The sequence below is a fragment of the Mauremys reevesii genome, linkage group 8 (assembly GCF_016161935.1).
Source record: "Mauremys reevesii isolate NIE-2019 linkage group 8, ASM1616193v1, whole genome shotgun sequence".
NCBI classification, from domain to species: domain Eukaryota; kingdom Metazoa; phylum Chordata; order Testudines; family Geoemydidae; genus Mauremys; species Mauremys reevesii.
In genome coordinates this window covers 101,321,189-101,348,465 of record NC_052630.1, presented here as the reverse complement: position 1 = coordinate 101,348,465, position 27,277 = coordinate 101,321,189, and the positions used below count along the sequence as shown (strand labels likewise).

Below are 27,277 nucleotides of genomic sequence, written 5' to 3'. Positions count from 1 at the left end.
TATCGAGGGCGGCATACCAGTCTCCGGGATCCAAGGATGGGATGACGGTCCCCATGGATACCATGCAGAACTCCAGGTATATCATAACTTGTTGAGTTCCCGCAGGTCTAGGATAGGTCTGAGACCTCCCTTCACCTTGGGGATCAGGAACTAGTGGGGCTAGAACCTTTTGTCCCTTTCGACCGTGGAACCTTCCCTATAGCTCCGATGGTGAGGAGCGCCCGCACCTCTTGCAAGAGGAATTGCTCGTGAGAGGGGTCCCTAAGAGGGACGAGGAGGGATAGGCTTTTGCCCGATTGGTGGTTGGGAGGACCCTGATTTTGGCCCCTTAGGGGTCCCGACCAACGCCTACGACTGCCTCAGCATAGCCTGCTAGTAAAGCCTTGTCTTTGGCTAGGCGCAGGGTAAGGGCGGCGAGGCTGAGCGGAAAGGTCGGCGGTGAGACATCGGCATGTACATGCCGAGAGGGAGTGCATAGTGACCTCGCTGACCTTTGGGCCTTGCAGCCTAGGGCCAGTTTTGAGAACAGGCCTTTGTCATTGAAGGACAAGTCCTGTATAGTGTGTAGCAGCTGCGAGGGAAGGCTTGATAATTGGAGCCATGAAATGCGCCTCGTGGCAACACCCGAGGCCAGAGCCGTGGCTGTGGAGTCCGCTACCTCCAACAAGGTGTGGAGGGAAGCTCTCGCCACTCTGAACCCTTTTTCCAGGAGGGCATCAAACTCTTGATGGGAGATCTGAGAACCCGACTCCGTAAAGTCTCCCACTAGATGACAAGGGAGCAGGGGGAAAGACGTACATATAGGTGCCCGTCGCCCCTGGAGGATACCATGCACATGCATTCGACTCCCGTGCCTACGGGCGGGATAGTGGCCACCTGGAGATTCATAGTGAATGCCACCCGTCTCGGGAGGTCCTGATGGGCCCCCAGGCCGATTAGGGGAGGGCCTAAGGAGCCGCTTCTGCCACCGCCTCATCTGGGGAGGAGGGAGACGAAAAGCCGGGGCAAGTGGGTCTTGTGCGGGCTCACGCTCCTGGATGACCTGCTGATCTGGTGGGATGGGGGAATCCGGTGGCAGAACCGGACTCCCTCCGTACCGGTCGGAGGGACGACTAACTGTCACCCCTGGTACCCATTGCTCTGACGGAACAGAGCGCGATGGGAGCACAGGTAGCGCGCCCAAGATGTACAGGGCAGCCACTGATGGAGGTCAGGGTCCTGTCCTGGAGCACCCGGAAGACACTGGTGTCCACATCCAAATGGATGGCCATGGAGAAGTTAAAGCCCTGAGCGGAGTCTCCCTCTCCAGCTCATGGCGCTCGACGCGGCACCGGGAATCAGTACCGTGAGGCCTACCGGTACTGGGAACGAGAATGGGACCTGCGACCGGAGCGATGCTGGGAGGCTGGCCAAGATCTCGAGGCTCGATGCCGGGAATGGCTACGTGAGTCCAGTGCCTGGAGTGGTGCCGGGAGCTGGATCTGCACCGAGTGTACCAGGTCGGGAAACGGGCCGCTGATCGGTGCCGCGGGTACGACCGGTACCGATATGGGGAAACGGTGCCAGCACCGGGCTTGACGACAGGACCGAGAACATCTGCGGGACTGCGATCGTGAACGGTGCCGCTCTGTGGTGCCGACGCCGGGTGGCGTGAGCAAGACAGGCTCGCGATAGACAATATAACCCGCACTGGCGGTACTGGGGGTTAAAGCAGCGCAGGTTCTGCCCTTGCCATTAACACCCTCGCTGTGGAAATGTTTCCTGCATGGAGGGAATAGTGAGGACAAGCACAGCTCGCATGAGGGAGCGTTCAGGTGGTGGACTCGACGGCTCCTGCGTGGCCGGAGTCTACGGTGCTGATACTGTCGGTGCCGCAGCAGGTACCGGCGCCGGGCAGTGCAACGTAGTAGAGCGCTCGGGCTGCGGAGCAGGCAGCTCGGACGCAGCTTAATCGCAAGCTCGACCACGGTTCGTACTGGGGAGCTTTCCAGCACCGGACTCGACGGCTCTTGCCTGGCCGGAGTTAACGGTGTGGATATCGTCGGTGCCGCGGCAGACATCGGTGCCGGGCGATCCCACTGAGCATCGCGCTCGGCAGTGGAGCAGGCGGCTCGGACGCAGCTTCATAGCGAGCTCGACCACGGTCCATACCGGGGAGCTTTCCAGCACTGGACTCGACGGCTCTTGCCTGGCCAGAGTTAATGGTGCGGATATTGTCGGTGCCGCGGCAGACATCGGTGCCAGGCGATCCGACTGAGCATAGCGCTCGGCTGCGGAGCAGGCGGCTCGGACGCAGCAAGGATATTGTGCCTCTTCATCCTCCAGGCCGAGTGGATGCCGGAGCCAGCGACGGTCGGCGCCAAGAGGCCTTGGCAGTACCGGCGATCCGGTGCCGAGGGAGCGCTCCTTGAAGATTAACCAGCGCTCGGTGCCGAGATCAGAGGAGCAAGAGCTGCCTCCCTCAGGAGCTGTTTGAGACGAAAGTCCCGCTCTCCTTTGATCTCGGATTAAAGGCCTCACAAATGCGGCACTTATCTATGAGGTGAGATTCCTCGAGGCACTTAGGAGAGGATCTCCTGTCGGCATCGGCTTGTGGCCGGCCGAGCATTATAAAACCCTGTGGACTGGGCATCGGACCCGGCACCGGGTGAGGGGAAGGGGATAAACCCCGAACCCCTGTGAAATAAATACTACAAACAAATAAGGTTAACTACAACTATAAACATCTGAACTATATACTTAACGAGAGAAACTACGAGTAGCTAGGGAAGTGGAGGTCAGCTAAGCCGCGCTCCACTGTTCCAACGACCGACACGGGCGGTAAGAAGGAACTGAGGAGTGGGTGGGTCGGCTGGTGTATATATCCGGCGCCATGGTGGCGCCACTCCAGGGGGCGCCCAGCCGACCCACTGAGTTGCTAGGGTAAAAGTCTTCCGACGAACGTGCACGCGGCGCGCACACACCTACATGGAATGGATATGAGCAATCACTCGAAGAAGAACAATGCATTTACAAGCAAAATAAGAAGAAAATAGCAAAAAGAAAAATAAACAACAACAACTGCATAGCTCGTGGGTGTTTATTCCCCCCCCCTTAGTGGAACAGATTAATTCAAAGATAAGCCTCTGGGTAACATGGGGCTGGACTGATTCACTATCATGTGACAGATCATTTTCATTTGGCCAAAAATCTCCAGAGGGCAGCATTCTTGGGAGACTCAGACATACACACTCAGAAACATACAGTTTACAGACTGTTGCCTGTGTCACCACAAACACCCCCCCCACACACACTTCCCTCTCTAAGTATAAAGCAGCATGTCCAAGGAGCAGAGAACAAAAATGTATCCCAAAGGGGAAACAACTAAATAATGGATACATTAGTCTTCCTGGAAATGCCACTGGTATAAGAAAACAACCAGAGTGTTAGAATAATTTCTATTGTGTTCTGGTTTTGAGAGATTTCTGGGGAGATCTGTTTGTCTTGTACGATGTTGACAAAGCCTTCCTGAACGCAGCAGTCATTGGTATTCCAGTGACAAGTGAGTTTTGTCTAAATGACTGAAAGATACGTAGAAGGGATGTATCCCTGCGCTGGATAGCCAGACACACCTGTTCCCACCCCCTGATCCCATTTGCAGTACTAACTGCCCCTGCCCAACTCCAAAACAACTACCCTTCTGATCCTTTGCTTGGTCCAGCACTTGTCTCCTGGGATTAGCCCCTGCATTGGTCCACAGCACTTCCTTCAGTGGTGCCCCAGAATGCAGAGTGATTTCAGAGATTAGTGCTGTGGATCACAAGATTACAGAACAGGGCGTCCAGCATGCGATGGCATTGACAGACTGGGGCAGCTGTCGCTAGCACATGGGAGGCGGCTTGTGGAATGGTGCAGATCACGGAAGGCTGTAAGGAAGGATAGAGGGATGGATGTGGGGGAGGAGAGAAAGAAAAGAGTTTTATTATCAACATCAGGAAGCAGCTGAGGGACGAGAAGCTCAGATGGAGTGGGTGAATGAAGACACGAGAAGCAGTGAAGGAAACGGGAATGCAGGAGCTAAAATTCAGCTCACTAATTTAAGTGTCCCCAGTTTGCCTAACCCAGGGGGGTGTCTTGTGAAGTCAGCTCACCTGGTTTAACTCAGGTTGGCCCACCTTACACACCCACAGTGTGAATCAAGAAGTCTCTCAGTGACCTAAACACAAAGTGTGGTCAGCAATGGGCCCTGACCAGGCCTGCCTTCTTGGGTTATGGTGGAGAGAACACCCTTTTTCCCCTCTGTCAAGGTTCCTCCCCCACTCTGAACTTTAGGGTACAGACGTGGGGACCTGCATGGACACTTCTAAGCTTAATTACTAGCTTAGATCTGGTAACACTGCCACCATCCAGAAATTTCAGTGTCTGGATCACTTTCTGTCCCCCCAAAACCTTCCCCTCCCTGGGCAACCTTGAGAGGCTTTTTCACCAAGTTCCTGGTGAACACCGATCCAACCCCTTGGATCTTAACACAAGGAGAATTTAACCATCCCCCCTCCCTTCCCCCACCAATTCCTGGTGAGTCCAGATCCAATCCCCTTGGATCTTAACACAAGGAAAAAAATCAATCAGGTTCTTAAAGAAAGCTTTTAATTAAAGAAAGAGAGGTAAAAATTATCTCTGTAAAATCAGGATGGAAAATACTTTACAGGGTAATCAGATTTATATAGCCCAGAGGAACCCCCTCTAGCCTTAGGTTCAAAGTTACAGCAAACAGAGGTAAAATCCTCTCAGCAAAAAGGAACATTTACAAGTTGAGAAAACAAAAATAAGACTAACACACCTTGCCTGGCTATTACTTACAAGTTTGAAACATGAGAGACTGATTCAGAAAGATTTGGAGAGCCTGGAGTGATGTCTGGTCCCTCTTAGTCCCAAGAGCGAACAGCCCCCAAACAAAGAGCACAAAAAAAAAAAGACTTCCCTCCACCAAGATTTGAAAGTATCTTGTCCCCTTATTGGTCCTCTGGTCAGGTGTCAGCCAGGTTTACTGAGCTTCGTAACCCTTTACAGGTAAAAGAAACAATAACCTGTATAACATTAAGCTGAATATGAGTCAACAGTGTGCCCTTGTTGCCAAGAAGGCTAATGGCATTTTGGATTGTATAAGTAGGGGCATTTCCAGCAGATCGAGGGATGTGATCATTCCCCTCTACTCAGCACTGGTGAGGCCTCATTTGGAGTACTGTGTCCAGTTTTGGGCCCCACACTACAAGAAGGATGTGGATAAATTGGAGAGAGTCCAGCGGAGGGCAACAAAAATGATTAGGGGGCTAGAGCACATGACTTATGAGGAGAGGCTGAGGGAACTGGGATTGTTTAGTCTGCAGAAGAGAAGAATGAGGGGGGATTTGATAGCTGCTTTCAACTACCTGAAAGGGGGTTCCAAAGAGGATGGATCTAGACTGTTCTCAGTGGTAGAAGATGACAGAACAAGGAGTAATGGTCTCAAGTTGCAGAGGGGGAGGTTTAGGTTGGATATTAGGAAAAACTTTTTCACTAGTAGGGTGGTGAAGAACTGGAATGGGTTACCTAGGGAGGTGGTAGAATCTCCTTCCTTAGAGGTTTTTAAGGTCAGGCTTGACAAAGCCCTAGCTGGGATGATTTAGTTGGGTTTGGTCCTGCTTTGAGCAGGGGGGGGGACTAGATGACCTCCTGAGGTCCCTTCCAATCCTGAGATTCTATGATTCTATGAACCCTTAACTATCTGTTTATGACACCCTCCCTAGGCTTCACCCAGATACTGCTCTTTGACAGAAGCAACCAGCCCTTTTCATTTGGTCTGCTGGGCCCTGATTGGTTGTCATCTGCTCCCAGCCCTTCTAGCTACTGGAGGACCAAGTCTTGCTGGTTTCACCTGCAGATGACCCGGAAGGCCCTTCTAGGCAACCCTGACGTTCCAAAACGTGCTGATATGGACCAGGACATAGGCGGTCTGGCTTAGTGGTCAGAGCAGGAGTCAGGTCTAGTGAGTGGAGCATGAATCCAGGTTGGGGAGTGAAGCCAAGAGTCAGCACCAAAGTCAACTGGCAGTTACCAGAACCAGGGGTCAAGCCAGAGTCAGAACTTGGAGTTGAAGCTGAGGTCAGACACCAAATGCCGGAGCCAAGGATCAAACCAGAGTCAAGGTCAGAAGTCAGAGTTGGAGCCAGGGCTGGTCACTGAGGATTGGAGGTGACGTGTAAGGACTGGAGGAGAGGCAAGGATCAAGCAGAAAGCAGGAGCATGGTGGGAACAGAGGCAAAGGCTGGATTCAGGAACCCAGCAGGAGCCAGGAACAGGGTTGGGTGTTGGAAGCAGACACAAGCAGGGCCCAATGCAGTCACAACAGGAAACCACCCTACTGCTCAGACAAATGTCCTGTTCCTTCTCCTGGCTTAAATAGTGTAGCTGGACCAATCGGTGGAGCCGAGCGAGCCTCCAATCACAGCTTCTGTGGGTGGTGCCTTGGCTGAAGCTATAGCCCTGGTAGCTTCTCAGCCCACCTGGTTTCAGTAGTCACTGGGTGGAGCCCAGGATGTGGCAGCTGTCTAGGCACTCCCAGGCCTGGCTTCAAGACCCAGGAGATCATGCTTGCTGCCCTTCTTTTCTTAGAGATCCGCTTCCCGGGGAAGAGCACAGCAAGGGAGCGGGATCTCCAGCAGCGAATGGCTAGTATATTGCCATCACCACTAGCTGCCTAACTTCTGGCATCCAATTTTAAAAATGGTGGCCTCAACCTCTCTGTCCCGCAGTTGCCTCACCTGTGTGATGGGGATAAGGGCTTGGAGATAAAAGGCACTGCATTAGTCCGGAGTATTGCTAATCAGGCCCAAAGAGCAGGCAGATCAGCTTAAAGACTGGCTGGACTGATTCTTAATTGTTTATGTGCTAAATATGAACGCCACACAGAGCTCAGCCTCTGGGGAAGACTATCCAGTCCAGTGGCTCGGGCACTGGACCTAGAACACAGGAGAGATGGGTTCTGTCCTCTGATCTGCTGTGTGACCCTGAGCAAGTCGCTTCACTGCTGTCTCCCTTCCCACTCTTTGTCTATCTTTTCTATTTAGATTGTAAAGACTTCTAGGCAGGGCCAGTCCGTCACTGTATTTGTACAGTGCTGGGCAGAAGGGGGCTCCTAGTTGCTACTGTAAAAATAATGAGAAATAGGAGTAATAATGTAGCCATTCTGCTCTGAGGCACAAGGTGAGCGAAGGAGGGGAGAGACTTCCAAGAAACAGAAAGGGTTTGGGGTGTCACCTATTCACTGTATTGCTGCCTGAACACTGATCTTTGACCAATTTTTTTTTTTTAAATTAACAGCCAGAAAAGCAATCCATGGGAGACAAAACCATTATAGAGTGGCTCTGGTTGTTACTTTTAACTGAAACAGAGACAACAGATGGTCTCCTTTAATACTGTCACAAAGGTCAAAATTAGCCATCCCTAAGGCGAACGTGTTCTTGAAATGCTCAAGTGCTTGTATCTGGCCCATGATGACTAATCCACTCTCCAGAATGAGAAATGTCAAACTAAGAACACCACTCCAAACAGCGCAACAATTCCTATCTATGGATAATGTGTAATGTGTTCAGAGACGGTGTCAACAGCTGCTCAGAAAACCTGATTCGTCAGCCGTTTCAAAGGAGCCTGTCAACTCTTTCTATTATAACTTTGGAAGATAATATAAAAGCAGCAAAGAACCCTGTGAAGATAATATATTTACTCTGTTTAAAAATATCTTTCTAGATGCTTAAAAATATAAAAGCTTTTCCTAACAATTCTGAGCTTATTTCCTCTACCGCAGCCCAAGTAAATCTGACTTTTACATATTTGTCTCAGAGGAAAACTTCATCGCTTTTCTTTGCGTTCCTGTTTCTTTATTTATGCAGCAGCATCCAGGTGAATGCCAATGCAGGAAGTGGGATCTGCAACCACAAGCTGGTGCAGTTTTGGTGAGACCTACAGAAATAGTCACTGGCTTTTCATTTTCTCCTGGCGGAGGCTCTTTTTGAAAGTTGTTAAGAATATGGAAGATATTCTCACATTTCAAGACAGTCATAGTTGGGAATTAAAATACCTACTGATACCTTTAAAACTGCATTAGTTTCCAAAGAATTTTTAGCACTTTACACATGATTTATTGTGTAGACTGATTAATCCTCAGAACTCCAATGAGATGCATTTATTTATTTTTTAATCTCCCACTTAGCAGATAAGGCAGAGAGAAGTTAGGGGACTTGCCTGACATCATGCAAGTGAGTCAGTAGCAGAGCCAAACACAACACTCTCATCCCCTAATCTCTAGACCCCTCTCCCTCATGCTGTCATTTAAATAAAAAGGCCTATTGGCAATGATAGGTGAAGAAAGCAGCCGTGCGTGAAATGTGCCCTACAGTATATTAATGGGAGATTGCCAGACAAACCAAACAAGGCCTTTGATCGCATCATCTTAGGCTTGTTGTCTCTGCTCGTTTGCATCTCGCTGTGTGCTTGCTGCCAGATTCCCAGCTGGAAGGGAAGGATTTGCTTTTCCTAGCCCACTCTGGACTCAGCTGCAATCATGCAGAGCATTGAAAAAAATCCCATTGAATCGGGATTCATTCTGAACGCGTCAAACCCAGACAAATGACTGCTTTCCCAAAGTGAATCCCATTTCACAGCAACTAGGTTATTAGTGTGGAACTCCATACGAGTAGCCTGCATTCAAAAGCCCTCTGCATTATTAACAGAATATGAGCTTTTGACATCAAAGGAGAGCCATTATATATGCTAAATGGTGGCAAAAATTGTACCCGCACTTCAAACCTTTTCAGTTCTTTGTCCCTGGTAAATCAATCAAGGTTGACAGATGCTTTAAGGAGAGTAATCGTTGCAATGATCCTGTCAATGGATAACATAATGGAACATTGTCTCTGTGCTGTGTGAAGACATGGAGCTAGTCAATTATGGACAACACTTCACGCAGCCGCCTGCTTTCACTTGAAGTGCTGCTGTTGAATTATTAGAATCCCAACAAATGTCTGCAGTGGCATCCAATGTAAAATGAGACCTCCTGAAGCTTTGGAAAATTAATTAGCAACAACACTGGCCTATTCCCACACTTTCAAACATCGGCCTGATAACGCTAACGATGCACTTCCCCCGCCTCTTGGAGCATTCAATGGACTGTATTTACATACACAATTTTTAATCTCCAACACTTCCCCCCGCCCCTTCAAACACACAAAACTCTCAAACCGAGGAGTCTTTTTATATCTTTTATGCAGCGATCCTAGCAGCGGAGTCAATGATATTTCCAACTGTTCGCACACCTCCTACACATGCAGCTGAAAATGCTACAGCTTGGAGACTATTTCATTTGAAAAACAGTGGCAACTTCCGGTAGCTCCCTTGAATACACACCGGTGGATCCCCTCACTGTTTTCAAATCCGCAAGCATCCCTATTCATATCTGGATACGTGCATATCAAATATACATTCGGCTCTATGCAGAGATTAATGCTTTGGATTGAGGACAGGGTATATCCTCCAAATGAAACAGGAGATCAGTGGGCTGAAAAGCCTGCCTCTGAAGTTGAACAGCAGCGTAGCTATTGTTTGGGGACCTGCCACTGAACCGGTTCATTGTGCTCCCTTGTATGACACATTGGCTCACACTGCAAACAAATCCTACGCTGCATTAAGTGACACAGCAACTACATAGGTTGGGGGTGCTGACACTACAGAATATATTGCGTGCCAGCATCACCAGAATGAACTGCAATGGGCTGGAAGCCAACATGCGCTTTCATCTTCCAGCTACCACCAAACACAAACCTACGAGTCAGAGGGGGAGGCAGCGTTTTTTATTTAATTGTTGGCACCTATTTCCTACATCCTTTTTTAAGCGAGAGTTTGGACTAATAGAGAAACCTCATTTCCCTTGTTAACAGAAAGAACCTGTCACACACATACATTAAGTCTCCAATTTTCTATCCATTTTAGGGACTGTTATATCACTGTAGCATCTGAGCACCTTGCAGTCTTTAATGTATTTAGCCACATAACACCCCTGTGAGGTAGGACAGTGCTTTTCCCCCCATTGTACAAGTAGGAAACTGAGGTACAAAGAAACAAAGTGACTTGCCCAAGGTCACACAGGAAGCCTGTGGCAGAGCCAGGGCTTGGAGCCAGGTCTCCCAAGCCCCATGTTATTGCCCTAAATACTCTCACAAAGGAGCCTTCAAGAGTTAGGCACCCAATTCCTTGAGTTGGGTGCCTAACTCCCTTAGCCTCCTTGGAAAATCCCAGCCTACTTTATTAAGCACACTCAAGTCTAATATGTATTTGAAGGGGTAAACTGACTGGTACAGAGAGGTGAAGCAACTTGCCCCAGAACGTCTACCGGGTCCTTGACAGCACCATGAATAGATGCCAACAGTGCTGATGCCCAGTCCCCTGTTCTCCATGCTTCCCACCAAATTTAGTCAACACACACCTGGCAGTGCTTTTGGGAAGAGAAGAACTGGCTGAGACTTTCTGCCATTCCTTGCACCTAATCTCAGCCCCTTTCCCTTCTTATCTAGCTTTGGACTCTGCTGTTCTGTGCTCTGGGACTTCTCCTCAAGGGACATCCCAGAATGCACAGCGTGCCTAGAAAAGCCCAAAACTACAGCAGGCCCGGAGTATGTCATATTAGAAAGACACTAGGAAAGTAGCTGAGAGGTGATGGTTAAAGGCTGCCTGGAGTGGGCAGCTGGACAGCACTACCAGACCAGCTCCCACTGCTGATAAACCTGCAGCGAGCACGGAAGAAGCCTGCTCACTAGAGAGCGATCAAGGGGAAAGTGGGGGGAAGAAGGCCCTGAGGATCCCTCCCTATTAATGAGAGGCAAGGAGCTGTACCAGTCAGACAGCAGTGTAAACACACTGAACCCAAATTCTTGAGGCAGAGCAGGATCCCTTTTGAAGCTCTCTCCTGGCAGAGCAGGAGAAGATTAAGAAGTCCCACCCCTAATGTGGAGCAAACCTGCTAGACATAATATCCTGAGAGGCGGCTGGGTCACAGACACTCAATATGTCTGTGTATCAATATGATCAACATTTCCAACAGGAAATTATCAAAGCATGTCATTTTGACTTTATCATTGTTTACATTTATGAATATAATATAATAGTTGAAACTTTTTTATTATAACGTAACATAAAAGTCAAATTATAAAGCCAGACACTCTGGTTACTTTCTGCAGACCTCAGAAAGCTGTGAAGCTCAAAATCTTGTTCCCTTCCACCACAGAAGTTGGTCCGGTAAAAGATATTACCTCACCCACCTTGTCAAAGTTAAAATGAAACATTTAGACTTTATCAAAATGAAATGTTTCAATGAGGTTGGAACAAAATATTTTAGAATATTTCATTTTGTGAATAATAATAATTCCAAGATTTTGACTTTTTGTCCAAATTTGGAAATCTTGGCTTTCCCGAGGGTCTGAAATTCCGTTTTTCAGCCTGCTTTAACGTCTTCAACCTTACAAGTAGGATGACTTAGGCTGTTCATATTTTGTATGTGGACAACTGTAAGATGTATAACCACAATGTACAACTTGGAGAGAAGGGGTTGTGATCTCCACTGGTAACTGACGGGAAAATGGTGACAAACATATTGTCATTAAAATTTGAAAATATTTCACGCTTCACATTAAAACCAAAATTCATAGACTTTCATTAAGCCTCACATTTATCTTTTTTTTTAAAAAGAAAAAGAAAAACAAAATAAGAGAAATGTTGCTTACAAAAGAGAAATCTTCAGCATTCTGACAGAGTAGCTTAGGGAAAATAGCTTGTCTCTGAAATCTTTCTTCCTCTTCAAAGATGTTCCCATACATGAAGCCATTCATCATGGTGGAGTGGGCATGGATGTCAATATAGAACTCCAGGCTAATTTTCTATTGAGGAGACAGACAAACAAGCAAACATGAGATAGACGACAAAAACATTTTAAAGGAGAAGCCTGTGTTAACAGTAAAGCTGCCCTCCTTGAAACCATATAGTGGCGGTAGGGTCTGCATAATCAGAGAGCTATGCTGGCCATATTGCTTTGATTTATGCAAACCTATCCATGCCTCTTTGGCTCTGCAAAACTGGGGTTGAAATCTTGAAAACAAATGTGCTCTTGTGGGATTGTCAGTATATCCTGATCCCCGTTGGGGTGGAAATATCCGAGTCTACTAACTCTCTGAACACTAAGGAGGACCCAATGCAGAGAAAAGGCAGAGTGCCCTCAGTTCTGACCTTCCTTTTCTCTGCTCTTTGTAGCCCCCTGTGCTTCTCTTCATTGAACTCCCTAAATGGCTAGCAAGCTTCACTCTCCCTACCCAATTTGATTCCCCTGTGTTCCAGGTGTCAGCCTGACCATCTAATGACAATGCAGTCCACTGACCTCAAACTAAGGTCCTTGCATGGAAAAGTCTCCAGGCTCCATTGGGAACCCTCAGAAGTGTCATGCTCAGCTCCTTAGAGAGGGGTTGCTTTGGGTCACTCTCACGTGACACATCCTGATTTGTTTTTCTACTCTTAAATGCTCAGCTTTCCAGGGCCCAAGCTAGAACAGAATAGAACTCCATACGCAGCCGCATCCAACCCTGCTGAGCCAGAGGAAGAGATCCTGCAATACAGGGACTTGGATGGTGAGAAGAATGGAGCATTACTAGAAGACTCCCTGCCTATAAAATGGACCCTAGTAAAATCTCACAAGCAGCCAGAGTCTCACATTTAAGACCAAAATGTTTATAATACCCAGTAATTTAGTTACAATGAATATCGAGGGCCAAAATAATGATCTTACTCTTCAAGTGCATCTCTCATTGATATCAATGAGATATCAACAGCCAGTCATATAGAACACCGTTATAGGATATGTAGATTCCTCATCCCAACACAGCACTGGAGTTGCCCTACAGACATAGGTTACCCTTAACAGTAAACTGCAGGCAAAAAAATTGCGGTGAATATATGTTGATAACAATATTATAACAAATCCACCCAGGCCTTCACACTTTTCATCGTGCTGCACAACATGGGGCTACTAGGAACTTCATGGTGACAGCAGGGATAAAATTCAGATCTTCCTGCTCCAAGGGTGCAGGTCCCCTTCCTGGAGCTAAGGGGAAAAAATTCTGTTAGCAGTATAGGAACTATGACACTCAGCTAAGTAGTCCTGCCACTATCTAGTACCAGGTAGTGGTGCGTGAATACACCAGCCAGGATAGGACAATGCATAAATATATGCAGTAAGTTTAGGCAGCATATAATGTATGCTAAGCTTGACAAGAATACATGCTGCTGCTGAGCAGTATCTAGGAGGACACTGCATTACAAGACAGTCCAATGTAATACAAAAGCATTTCACGTGACACTAATGGCAGCTCTCCTAGATGCTCTCTAATGAGGGAAGAACATAATTTGGCATGTGATACTAATATGATTCAGATTTACTTTCCCTTGGCAGTAAACCAATGCACAACCCACAATGACTGTTTAGTTTAATTAAACAGCCAAGAGAGTAATATTGCATCTTATTAAGCCTCTCCTGTGTTAAGATGCTAGTTAATGCAATATCAATAGGTGACTATACTACATAGAAAAAGGAGTACTTGATTGCATTTGGCTCTAATATAATATAATTAATTGTTTGCTACTGCCAAAACATTATACTGTGCTGTAGAGGACCAGCATAACAATAAAAAGCACACCAGCAATTCAGAGTTATACTATGGAGAGGAAAGATTAGCATATATTGTATGAAATATCAAGCAGAATTTTCCTTCTAGAAAAATCAGTTTTAAAGCATAAAGAAATTAACAACACTGGAGCATATTACTTTCCATATGATAATTTCCCCATCAAAAAGAAAATCGGCTATGTCTCAGCATTTCATAATAAAATACTGTAGCACATTATAATAGTAGATTTGTAATGAGTGAATTGACATCTAAGAGGATGTTTGATCTAGGTATCTAAGTTCTATACAAATTTAAGATACATAAGAATCCATAACCTAAATGGTTTTACTTCCCTCCATTTCTCCACCCATGGGTGTGCATTAAAGTAAGAGTTAGTTGTAGAGATGGCATTGTGCTGTCATTTACATACACAGTTCTTGGAGGAAGACCCTCAAACATGCCTCATATTTGGATCTAAATTCAGTCAGCTTTGGGTTCTTCCGATAATGATCTTATCTATGGATATAGGATACCCATCTACATGTATCTGAATGTTTGACATCCATGGAAGCAAAGGATTTTTTTTAGTTGGTCTAAAAGGCTGTAACTAGGAGCAATAAATTAATATAAGCAACATTTTGGCTGAACTCCTGCATAACCCAGGCCATTGAATTTCACACAGTACTTCGTGCATCAAGCCTATAACTTCTGGTTAACCTAAAGCATACAGTTCGAAAAACATCCAACCTTAATTTAAAAGACCTCAAGGAACAGGGAATCTACCATGACCCTAGGTAAATTGTTTCAGTGGTTAATTACCCTCACTGTTAAAAATTAGCACCTTATTTTCTGTCTGAATCCATCTCCATCCCACACACCCCAGTCCAAATCTGCAGTAGCCCACCCAATTCAGTGACATGTTACACTTTGCTATAATAATTGCCATTTACAGGAACTACTCCCAGACTGTGATGCACGAGCAGAATGATATTTCAGTGTTTCACATCTTTTCTTCTGAATCACGTTTATTATTATTTTATCAAAGGGAAACATCTTGCACATTCTCCATTACAGAGTAGATTCACTCACAGCATTGTTAATATAATACAAACGTTCCCAGTAGAAAGATTCTCTTTGTTCACAGGCACAAAGGAGCTGGCCTGGACTTACAGTGGACAATAGCAGCATAGATAATAGATAATACCTAGTTCTGCCGTGAGTGTAGGGGACTGGACTAGATGATGTCTCTAGGTCCCTTCCAGTCCTACGATTCTATGATTCTATAGTTACTGTGCTGTTATACTCCAGTTCTCCACATCATTTGCTATGTCCCAGACTGTGGAGGGCCAGTCTGGAGTTTTGTTTTCCAACTGAATTAAGTTGTGTTCCTGTAAGCGGGTGGACTCACTGCTGTGGCGCCTCCTGCTGGTACCTTCTAGGAATTAGCTCTCTTCCAGCCTAGAGCGCCCTCTGCAGGCTGGTGTCCTGCTCGCCGCTGGGCCTCGTGCCTCTCCCGGACCCCGGTGCCCCTTTCTCTGGGTTGCTGCCTCCCTGGGAATACCCCCCCCCCCACTCTCAGGTTCGGGTCTCCCCACCCAGGGGAACCCCCACCCACTAACCCCACCTCACCTTAGTCTGGGCTACTGCCAGTCACCATCTAGCCCCACTCCCTGGGGCAGACTGCAGTATAAGCCACTCATCACAGGCAAGCGGGTTCAGACCTGCTGCCTTCCTCTACCACTCAGTACCTTTTTAGGCCTTAAATCAGGCCTTGAAGCCTCGGGAGTTGCCAGTCAGGAGCTCCCCTGCTCCTCTGGCTTTCCCCAGCCCTGCTTCACTCCCTAGTACCTTTTCTGCTAGGCAGCCGGACCCTGCTCTCTCTCAGACCAGAGAGAGCCTTCTGAACTCCTGGCTGCCCTGATCTTTACAGGATCAGCTGGGTCTGTTTGGGGTGTGTCCTCCAGCTGAGGCTGCCTCCCAATCAGCCCAGCTTTTCTCTCAGCCCTCTCCCAAGGGTGGCTTTAACCCTATCAGGGCTGGAGCGGGTAACCACCCCTCTACAGTTCCCTAACTATAATGACATTATATATATATATATATCCCAAAGCACTTTAAATACAGGAATTCTTTAGAGATGGGTAGAATTTTTCAGATGAAACTTTTTTTCTCCAAAAAACGCAGATTCAGGTCGACTGAAACATTTTGTGAATTCACATCAATTTTGCCAAATTGTTTCAATTAAAAAACAAAAACAGTGAAGCATGTCATTTCAACATTTCCTAAATGAAACCTTTTGATTTTTTTATTCAAACCAACTGTCTGTTTAAAAATTTGCATCAAATTTATTATAAAAACCATTAAAAGAACTCCAGACCTAAACAAAACATTTAGTTTTGGGTTGACCAAAATGTAGAATTCAGTCCCAAACCCTTTTCCCCTCCCCGCAACATTTCAGTTCACCAAAAAATTTCCATTTGGGGTCACCCTAAAACAATTTGTTTTAAATCATCCAGCAAGCTGAAAAATCAGTTATTGTGCAGTTCTAATGGTTTCTTCCCTTCCTGACACACAGCAACTTCTCAGGTGAAATGCTGACAGAAAAAAAATATACACTTTTAAGATGGGAGGTGAAGAATACAGAATCAATCTGAAACTTCAGCTAAAATTTGCTTGGAGATTTAGAGGTAATTACTAGCATTTGGCTAGGACTCTGGAGCTAGCACTGACCATCTTGCCAAGAGTGCTAGGAGATCTTTAGTGGCCATGAATGGTCAGGACCTCTGAAAGATGAATGGAACACTGGTCTTTTGAAGTTATTTTTTGGGGAGAAGATCCCTGTGAGAAATTAAAACCAATCCAAAATGGATTGTACGATCTGTGGGTCATCTGTACAGCACTTGGCTCAATGGGGCCCAACCTGGTTGTGGTTTTTAGACTGTGTCCAATATAAATGTTTAATAATAATAGGAGAAGGAGGAGAAGGAGAAGGAGAAAAAAATTAAATGTGGCCCAAGTCCTTATATTGCCTCAAATGCTATGTAGAAAATAATGAATGGCCAAATTTTTCTGGCTGCCATCAGCTGCCATTTGAGAGAGTTACAAACTACATTCTGCTATACGATATTCAACTTCTCACTTTCTTCTTTGCAGGTAGAATGCAAAATGATTCAGATTCCTTATAAAAATCATCTAGCAATTTAATTCCCTCAAGTGTCTTTTCTTGGTGCTGACAATAAGTGGCAGAGATTTTCTCTCTCACTTGCTCTCTCTCTCTCTTTTTTTTTTTTTTTTGAAGTAAAGCTTTAATTACCTATGAGAAGGGCTGACTCGGCTTAAAGAGCTAGAGAAAACAAAGAGACTTCTCTCTGCGTCAAACCAGGAATCCTTTGGAAATAGTTAGAATCACTTGGCGGGAACACCTCTCCATCCCCAATACGAAATTTAGTGTTTCCTTCCTTTAAAAGAACGGGCTTCACCTCTCCTTGCTCCTGACTGCAGGGTAAATGAGTAAGTGGTTCTTTGCTCTAGACTTCATTTGAACCCCTTCTAACGTGACCTATGCTGTAGACAGATATCCTGGGTCAGCCTAAAGTTTCTGGCAGATATATATGAAATAGAAGGAGAGGGGTGTCGTAGGAAGAGAGCCTGAGAGATGTAAGCCCTTGTATTAGAGGCCTGATATGGAGGCAGGACCGCTCACAGAATTTGGCAAGAACAGGGCTAATATTGCAGAAATACACATTTCTAAGATGTGCTAGTACCAGAGTGTTCATGCAAATGCATCCCGATATCAAATGGTACCAGAACATCCCGATATCAAGGATGGTACAAAAACATTCCCCAAGAATAACAGGAACACACTGACCCCTCCTAAAAGATAAGGTCAGGACAACAGTACATAATAGACATGTATTAATTGAACCAACATGTACAAGGTGATGGGTATAGCTAGCCACATCAGGGGGCAGCAACTAACTATGTCAAAGGGATAGTAATAACTGGTTTGTATCAGGTTATAAAGATGAATCTCAGAGGGAGTATTTTTGTCTGACCTAGGGAGAAATGGAAAATCCCGCCATTCACTGAGCTGGTCCATTATTACAGGCATACATGTATTAGTGGTCCGGTAGAGTCTGCGGGATACTAGTACTGTGCTTCATAGACAATAAAGCTGGCTGGGTGCCTTCATCCCTTAACAGATCTTGTGGTCATTGAGTGGTTTGCTCGAGGTCTGCCATGCCAGCTGTCTGCACAGGACTCGGGCAGCACACACACACACACACACACACACACACACACACACCCCTACCCCAACAGCTAACCACAGGGGGGAGAGCCAAAAGAAGCCAGGGATACAGAATAAAAGCATGTGTCCATTGTCAAGGCACCAAACAGTCAAAGTAACCGAGAGGCTGGAATTTGGTGAATGTTGCTATTAAAAGGACATTGGGAAAATAGATTCTTGCTTTTTTACATTTTTTTTCCATTAGCTGAATGCCTTTGGAAGGTCAGTAATTAAAGGACCAAAAGAAAAATGATATTAGTAGCTCATGCTGATATGACCAAAGCTAGAGTCTGAACAGCGCAATTATGATTCTTAAGGAAACAGATTTTTTTTAAAAAAAATCAATAAAAGCTATAATAAAAGGATAAATGTGCAGTGAGCCCAGAACATTGGCCACTAGAGAGGCAAGTGATGCAGGGAAAAGCCATGCCTGTCCACCAGCTGTCACTTCAATATGGATTTTATTAATTCTCTGGTATAGCAATTCATTTAGAAGTAGTGTCAAAGAGCTTCCTTCTCCCACACAGATCACATGCTGGGGAGGGGGAGGGGAGAGAGGGAGAGAGATACCTCCTGTCATGCATCATACAGGGGTTAAAATCACAGCTTATCATTAGCAATGGACAAAGTAAAAAAAGATCCCCAACCAGCTCCGCCACTGGTGTAAATTGTCACATATCCATTTATTTCAAGCAATGGACAGAGCAATTTCACTGAAGTCAATGCAGCTAAGACAATTTACATTAGCTGGGGATCTGGCCCTCCAAGCTTCAGAAGAGTTAAAGAAACTCCCACCGGATTAGGTCCTATGCGAAGCACCTCCTTTAGTCTAGAAACCCCACAATACAAAATTCACAAGACCTCCAGAACTTCCAGCTGTCTCCGGACTCCAGAGAGAGAATACAGAGAGAGAATAATCTATTTTCTGTTACACTGGTACCAGCAGGAGCCAGAATGTGCAGACGCAACATAGAAATTAAACAATAAAAATGAGAAAGTTAGCCACATATTGTCAAACCTCTAGTGAGATGTCTGGGTTCATGGCCCACAACTAGGTGAAGTATCAGAGGGGTAGCCGTGTTAGTCTGGATCTGTAAAAAGCGACAAAGCGTCCTGTGGCGCCTTATAGACTAATAGACGTATTGGAGCAAGAGCTTTTGTGGGTGAATACATCTGACGAAGTGGGTATTCACCCACGAAAGCTCATGCTCCAATACGTCTGTTAGTCTATAAGGTGCCACAGGACTCTTTGTCGCTTTTTACTAGGTGAAGGTTCAGATTGGTTTGAGGGAAGGGACAGCTCAGTGGTTTGAGCATTAGCTTATTAAACCCAGGGTTGCGAGTTCAATCCTTGAGGGGGCCAATTAGGGATCTGGGGCAAAAATCTGTCTGGGGATTAGCTCCCCCTTTAAGCAGGGGGTTGGACTAAATTACCTCCTGAGGTCCCTTCTAACCCTAATATTCTATACTAATTTCTACACCTCCCAGTGTGTGCCATACAAATGACAGGGTGGACAAAACTTATTTTAAAAAGAAGTAAGGCTGATTGCCACAAGGAATAGTTTTCATTGCATAGAGCTATGCCCTTTGGAGGTACAGAAGTTTAGAGCCAGGGCTTTGTAAGCCATATCTAAGGCCCTTCATTTTCAGTTTTTACGGATCTTTACTGAAAAGTTATCAGGTTTTACAAAAGCTATTATTCAATTTTGATTGATTTTCATTCGAATTTTGCACCATTCAAGTACCAATTATGTTAAGAAAATCCAAACATTAAGTAGGTTTGCTTATGTTAATAAACAATTAGTCTAGGTGTATACCTGAGGCTATTTGTTAAAGGAAATTTAGTGAAAGATATACACACACACACACACACACACACAAGCAGGCATATGCGTACGTACTTTTAATGTACAGTTCATGAAATAAACCACAGCATTAAACTGCTTTCACTTTCAATACTCATTATTTTTCTCTAGTTGTTGCTTTTTTCTGTCATCCCCGTTACCCAATATTAACCCTGATATTTGTCCAGAAAACTGGGAAGTTAATTTTTTGCACTGATTTTCACTCATTTTAAGGGGCAATTTTAAACAAAATAAACACGGAAAATGAAGGGCCTTATTAGAGACAGATCCTCCCATTTCACTCACATGGACAATCTCCTCCCATTTGCAACCACATGCACCACCTCTTCCATCTTCTCCTAGTCATCATCTCGCGAGTCACTTTCCTCCCTTCACAGTCATGCAACATCCCACTGGCAACTACAGCAATTATTTATTTTTGTCTGTTTATTGGTGGCTCATGTTTCTTCCCCTTCCTCTGGAAACAAGGGGAGGAATGCAGCCAATATGCCCAGACTAGGAGCCACTGGTACACAGGAGGAGAAGGCATCTAGGCTGGTTCTTGCTCTTTGATACCAAGTACCTTGATAAGTATCTGGAGTCATCTTTTCAGCGAGGAGTCTGGACAACCGTAGAAGCAGCTCTCAACGTCGAAATGGTGATGACACCAGATGTGACCTGCCAGCTCTTCATGAAACAAATGCAAGAGTCTTCAGAACACATGGACCACAGCTTGACAACCATCATCTGTTGTGGATGGGATACCCCACCAACTTCACTGGTCGCCATGTAAAAGTCAAGACTTGCCCTGTTCTAAGTATAAGGAGATACTGCAATGTATCAAGTATCCCTGCTTGGTGAGTGTTGTCCACTATAATATGGCTGATATTGACACAAATCTAATATAGCCATTAACTCTTCCAAAAGGCTGGGAAAGACCCCACTGTATCACATACTCTTTTAAGACCACGGGTTCAGTAAATAAGATAAATATAGTGCTCATAGAAGTTGCTAGACTGACAGCTCTGAAGACTGCAGGCTTCTGTTTATCCACAGAATAGGAACACAACGCCCTAGTGTGCGTGTATCCTGCTCAGAAGTGCCCATCGGTAGGGCTGAGAAAGCAGGTGAGGGCTGATTTAATGGTTCAAGCACAGGACTTGGAGTTTGCAATTCTTGAAGTTCTAATCCTAACTTTTGTCACCTTTTGCCTGTTATTCTCACCAGTACAGCATTAATAATAATACTCTCCTCCTGAGGCCTGGCTGACGCTTGAAAAGCACTTTGAAGACATGAAGCACTTTAGTGGATTCTGTTAAGTATTAATTCATCTGCCAGGCCAATTCACTCTTTGACCCCTCTGCAGAGACTTCCAGTTAGTGTCAGCTATGACACTTTGTGCGATTTGGGCAGCTGGCCACCAGCAACTGGACTGAAACCAGCCACTCACACAGGACGCAGACGAGCCGTCAGATGGTAGTAACATTTGGTCACGACAGGCCTGAACTGGATTTGAAAGGGTGACCTAGAGGTGAAAGACTCCCTCAAGAAGCCTTTTGTATTCAAATGCCTATTAAATTAGACATGGGCTGAGGAGACCATGTTAAGACCCAGATCAGGTTTAGACAAGACTTTGAGGTCAAATGCACACACAATTTTTGTGCAACTTTAGCCTCAGCTGAATAGGAACCAGGAAATGAGCTCCTTCTGATTTTGGGTCTGACTCAAAACCAAAACCATAAAGGTAAGTTTGAACAAGGGCATTTGAATCATATCTCACACATAAATTCAGAAGGATTTGGATTCAGAGAACTGGTTTTCACCTACACCATAGAATCATAGAAATGTAGGACTGGGAGAGACTTTGACAGGTCATCTAGTCCAGTCCCCTGCACTGAAGCAGGACTAAGTATTATGTTGACCCTCCCTGACAGGCATTTGTCCAACCTGCTCTTAAAAACCTCCAATGACAGAGATCCCACAACCTCCCTAGGCAATTTGTTCCAGGGTTTAACTACCCGTACACTTCGGAAGTTTTTGCTAATGTCTAACCTAAATCTCCCTTGCTGCAATTTAAGCCCATTATTTCTTGTCCTGTCCTCGATGGATAAGGAGAAGAATTTATCACCCTCCTCTTTATAACAACCTTTTATGAACTTGAAAACTGTTATGTCCCCACTCAGTCGTCTTTTCTCCAGACTAAACAAGCATAATTTTTTCAATCTTCCTTATAGGTCAAGTTTTCTAGTCCTTTAATCATTTTTGTTGCTCTGCTCCAACTCTCTCTTTCCCGGAGTATGTTGCCCAGAACTGGACGCAATATTCCAGTTGAGGCCTCAACAGTGCTGAATGGAAAAATTACTTCTTGTTTCTTGCTTACAGCACGCCTGCTAATACATCCCAGAATGTTGTTTGCCCCCCCCTTTTTTGGGTGGGGGGGCAACAGTATTACATTATTGCCTCATATTTTGTTTGTGATCCACTATGTCCCCCAGATCCTTTTCTGCAGTGCTCCTTCCTAGGCAGTCATTTCCCATTTTGTATTTGTGAAATTGATTATTCTTTCCCAAGTGGAGTACTTTGCATTTGTCCTTATTGAATTTCATCCTATTTATTTCAGACTGATTCTCCAATGTGTCAAGATCATTTGGAACTCTAATCCTGTCCTCCAAAGTTCTTGCAACCCTTCCCAGCTTGGTATCATCCTCAAACTTTATAAATGTGCTCTCTGTGCCATTATCCACATCATCAGTGAAGATATTGAACAGAACCAGACCAAATGCTACAGATTTATAGTAGAAGGTTGTGTGATTAGAGTAAAAGCAAAGGGCAAAGGGCCCAAGCTGTTAGCTCACTGTGGGCTTTTAATAGACCCACTAGAGTCCACCCATCTCTAGGCCCCACACCCAAATCCCTGGCGACTCAGTTTGCACAGAGCGCTCACAGAGCTGAGCACATCCCTTGCACAGACTCTTTAAATCTCACTCTCTCACCCTGCTGTTACCCATCAGCTCTGTGTTCTTGGGGAACCAAGGCACAGTACCCAGCCTGTCTGACTCACGAAAGACATGGCCCCCTCCTCCCCCCAGCCTCTGCTTGAACCAAAACCGATCAGAAGAAAGACTTACAAAAAGCAATGAAAAGGCCGTGGGAGACACACACACAACCCCCTGGGATAAGGATGACAGGATTAAGGAAACTCCCCTAGCCTCATTTGCATCAAAGATGGGACAAGGAGGCATCTCCATTAGCAAACAGAATGGAGAACAGAGATTCCAAGGCAAGAACTGCATGGAACTCTGGGACCAGAAAAGCAGGGAAGCAGTGCATGATGGGGGATCTCTGCTCCAGATGTTAATGAACTCACGCCTGCACACACCCACCTCAGTAGTTGGCTGGGATGATTTAGTTGGGGATTGGTCCTGCTTTGAGCAGGGGGGTGGACTAGTTGACCTCCTGAGGTCCCTTCCAACCCTGATATTCTATGATTCTATGATCAGACCAATTCTAGAAATAAATCCTTTATTGGTATGCAAAATAGTGCAGCTGCCTAATTGCATTGTGAGCTCCCTGGAAGGGACACCGCCCATAGCCAGGAATGATCAGCTCCCATTGTCTAGCCTGAACAAACCAACTTTTGTATACTACCTTGAGCCATCTGTTTACCCATAAACAAATCTAGTGTCTCCCTTAAACCATTGTTGTTTCCCTACAAAAACCCCTACTCATGCTCAAGTGTTCTGATGCCTGGGTCCAAAATCTGCATCAGTTCCATTGGGACTTCATCTTCTCCTGACTGATCGTGCTGATGGCTCTGCCTGTCTCCAGCACTTCGGACCCTCAGCTACCACCACCACTTGGGACCCCCCGATCGATTCAAGCTTCACGGATTGGTGAGAACCCAGCTCTCTCTCTCTCTCTAGGTGTAGCCTTCTGACCCTGACTTGTGTGATCAGTTACAGTTTTCTAAACCTGACTTTTGTAATCAAATGTAAGTTAGATTTAATATTCTCACTGTTCTGTTTGTTTGGCTCCCCTGGTATGGTTATTACCTGGCAATAAATAACCATCATGGTTAAGCTGGTTGCTTCTCTCTCTTTCTCGCCCACCTCGTGGGTGTTTTTTGGCTTCCCCATTTGCTCTGCAGCAACCTTCCTCATACCTAAGCTAAATCCCTGCAGCGCCCAAAAAGCCTGTGGGGTTTGCTCATCAAGTGGGTTACTGCCAGAACAACTGTAATGTGAAAGTGCGGATACAGATGTGTGGAACCTGGGACATAAGAGGGTGGCAGCTTGGAAGTGCTGCTCACCCCAGCCTGCTCAGGCGAGCTCCATTCCGGTGCGGTGCCCATGGCATATGAGGGGGCATCTTGGAGGTGCTGTTCGACCCAGCCTGCTGAGTCCAAGGGTATATGAGGGTGACAGCTTGGAAATGCTGCTCGACCCAGTCTACTGAGTCCAGGGATATATAAGGGGTCAGCCTGGGTGTGCTGATTAACCCAGTCCTCTCAGGCACGCTCTGTTAATGTGTGTGCTCATCTGATTCTGGGGCTGGAAGAACCAAGCCCTGGGGAACCTAGGTCCTGCAGGATAGCTCCATTGGGAGGGAACTTGCAGCAGAAAGAAGTAGAGTTCCATATGAAAACACAAGTGACACAACAGTAAATTGACAGAAGTACAGAACCCCCCTACCCGCAAAGGGTAACCCTGATAAATGAGCACACCCCAAAGTAATGGGCAAAGCTGGTAACACTGCACAGAAGAACTTCACTGGTTCTGCTGCAAGAAGGCTGTCCATGAGAAGGGATGGGAATTTGGCCAAAAAAACAGGAGGTTCAGTGAAACAAATAGATGCCCTCTCCCAGCTAAGACTTCTTAGTAAGCAAGACCTAGAAATAACCACTGTTCCTTGTGATAAGAAGTAGGAGGATGGATCTGAGCAGGAAAAACTGTCTATGACCACATTCCCTATTGCCAATGTGTCTAGTGAGATGTAAGAACTTAAGTGTTAAATCCAGAATGCATCTGCCATGGTGCAGGTTTCCTTGCTTGGTTCCTGATGGCAAGTTATGCTGCTGAGGGGACTCGTGAGAAACGTGTCAGTTCTGCAAATAGAGGTTCCTGCCCATGGGCATTTGCCCACTTGCATGTTTCTGACCTGTCCTTTGTGAAACACAAAATGAAGCATTTGCCACACTGAAGGAACACTTTAAGGTGTAGCTGCCAAATTTGTGTTTTGTCCCCAAAGCCAGTTGGACACCGGTTTGTAGTCTGTTTCTGTAGGAATCATTTTGCCAACTGCCAATATGCAACCATCTCTGGGTAGAACTGACACACAATGTGTTTAACAGTGCACATGAAAGTGACAACGATTTAGGGCAAGAAGTGAAGAATATTGTATCCCGATGAAACTTGGGGAGGGGGGTGCTCACTGGAATTTGATCAGTGGCTTTTTGCAAGAAAAAGAATTCCTACCTTAGCTATAAAGGGAATAGTATGCGTTAGAGTGTATAGTAATGTGTTTCAAACAGAAACACTATAATCCAGACAACCCTTGGACATGCTAATTGCAACACCTGCCTGGGCAAGTCTGTTTCCTGGACAGGATGTGGCAAAGGCAGCAAGATGGAAAGAAAAGCAATACATACTGCTTGTTTCCATGTGCGTCTCTGAGCACCAACTACTGCTAATCATAACCGACATTATGGGCTGGTCCTAGAGCTGCAGTTTGACTGCTGCAATATCGAGTTCTTAGCAATTGTGATATTAATATTTTGTGCTTTATGAGCATGAATTAAGGAAGCCTCCCAACACCACTGATGTGGGCATTCTGTCGCTTTACAGAGAAGTCCATTGTGTCCCAAAGATTAAATTGCCTATAGTCACACAGCAGTCAGTGGCAGAGCCAAGGAGTCCTCAGTTGCAGTCTCCTACTCCAGCAGGTAGACAGCATCCGACGAAGTGGGTATTCACCCACGAAAGCTCATGCTGCAAAACGTCTGTTAGTCTATAAGGTGCCACAGGATTCTTTGCTGCACTCCAATTAAGTGATCTTTCAGAGCCAAATCAGAAGCAAACTATGAAATAACCACTTTTCCTAGCATTATTTTACTCTCTGGATTAGGACCCGTGTGATTCTTGGAAATTATGTCTAAAAAAACCAAGGGCTCTTCCTTGCTGTTAGAATCAAACTGAAGAAAGGTAGGTTACTACTATTGCTGGTGTCCAAAATATCACTCAATATCCATGTCACTGCATGAAAGATAAGTAAAAAGGAGCTATATTAACCTGGATTCAAACGGACAAAGCCCCGCTTATCAGAATCAGCACATCTGTCAAGTTAGGTGGAAAACACAGAGCGACGGGGAGTTATCGTACAAATGTCATGTGACAGGCTTTGTTGGTTAGTGGGAGTTTGCAGTACATGGATGCTAATCATATTTTAAAAATTAAATTTTTTACTTTTTTTTAAAAAAAAAAAAATATACACATTAGAGTAGTAAAACAGTATTTTTTTTTAATGAATAAAAGACATGGGAGTATTTTTTTTTTTACTTTTTTTTTTTTTAGTCCTGCTGCTTTTGATGTTATATATATTATATATAATAAAAAAAACTTTTTTATTTTATACTATAAATAAAAAAAGGAGGAAGGAAAGGAAGGAGACTGATGGGATGGGAACTCTTCCCCTCTCTCACACAACAAAAACAACAACAAAAGCAAATGTCTTTAGGGTAGGAATCATCGGTATATGTTCCAGAACTGAATGGCACAGACAGAAAAGTACACTTGCTCTCATTCCCAATCTTCTCAATGTAGTCTTACAGCAAGCAGAAATCACCGACTGAGCAATGTCAAATTCATGGTCATTTCCCATTTGGTTTCCTCTTCTCCCTCCTTTGTCAACTTCACTCTACGCACAACTGGATGAGAGCAGGCAACAGAGCACCTCCAGGTGAGAGAGAAGAAGAACGATTTATGTGGCAAGGGCTGACAAACAGTAGCCTCAAGGCACTGGGAGTAGCTTTGAAACAAACTAGATACCTGGACACTTTTTTTCCTTGAGCAGAGCATAACTAATACAGCCAGGGGGTCACCTGATGCACCCTTCCAACTCTAATTGACACTAGCACCCAGGCATGGACGGAAGAATAGGGTTTCTTGGATTTTAGAGACAGAATCCAATTGGAAGCACAGGTCTCTTTCACTGCGGCTCAGGCCTTCCTCCCTATGCTTTACACTTAGCAATATTTATCATCTGCATAGTGCTGTAAACGTGCATGGTACAGACAAAGATGGATTTGTCTCAAGGCCACTCTGGTTGGATCCCCCTTAGGGGTGAAAGAATAGATCCACATGCCCTCCGCAGACCACTCACAACTAGTCCCTCTTAGGTGTATCTGAGAATCCTTTTACACCACTTCCTATAGG

General features: G+C 45.4%; 1 protein-coding gene across 2 annotated transcripts in view; it reads right to left on the bottom strand.

The window, feature by feature from the left end:
- Positions 1-27,277, bottom strand: part of LOC120371080 (BEN domain-containing protein 5) — a 1,353,498-nt gene that overhangs the window by 135,405 nt on the left and 1,190,816 nt on the right. For both annotated transcript variants that reach the window (XM_039486580.1, XM_039486581.1), the window contains one exon: positions 11,790-11,942. In XM_039486580.1, the coding sequence (XP_039342514.1) occupies positions 11,790-11,942 (153 nt within the window). The remainder of the gene's footprint in view (positions 1-11,789; positions 11,943-27,277) is intronic.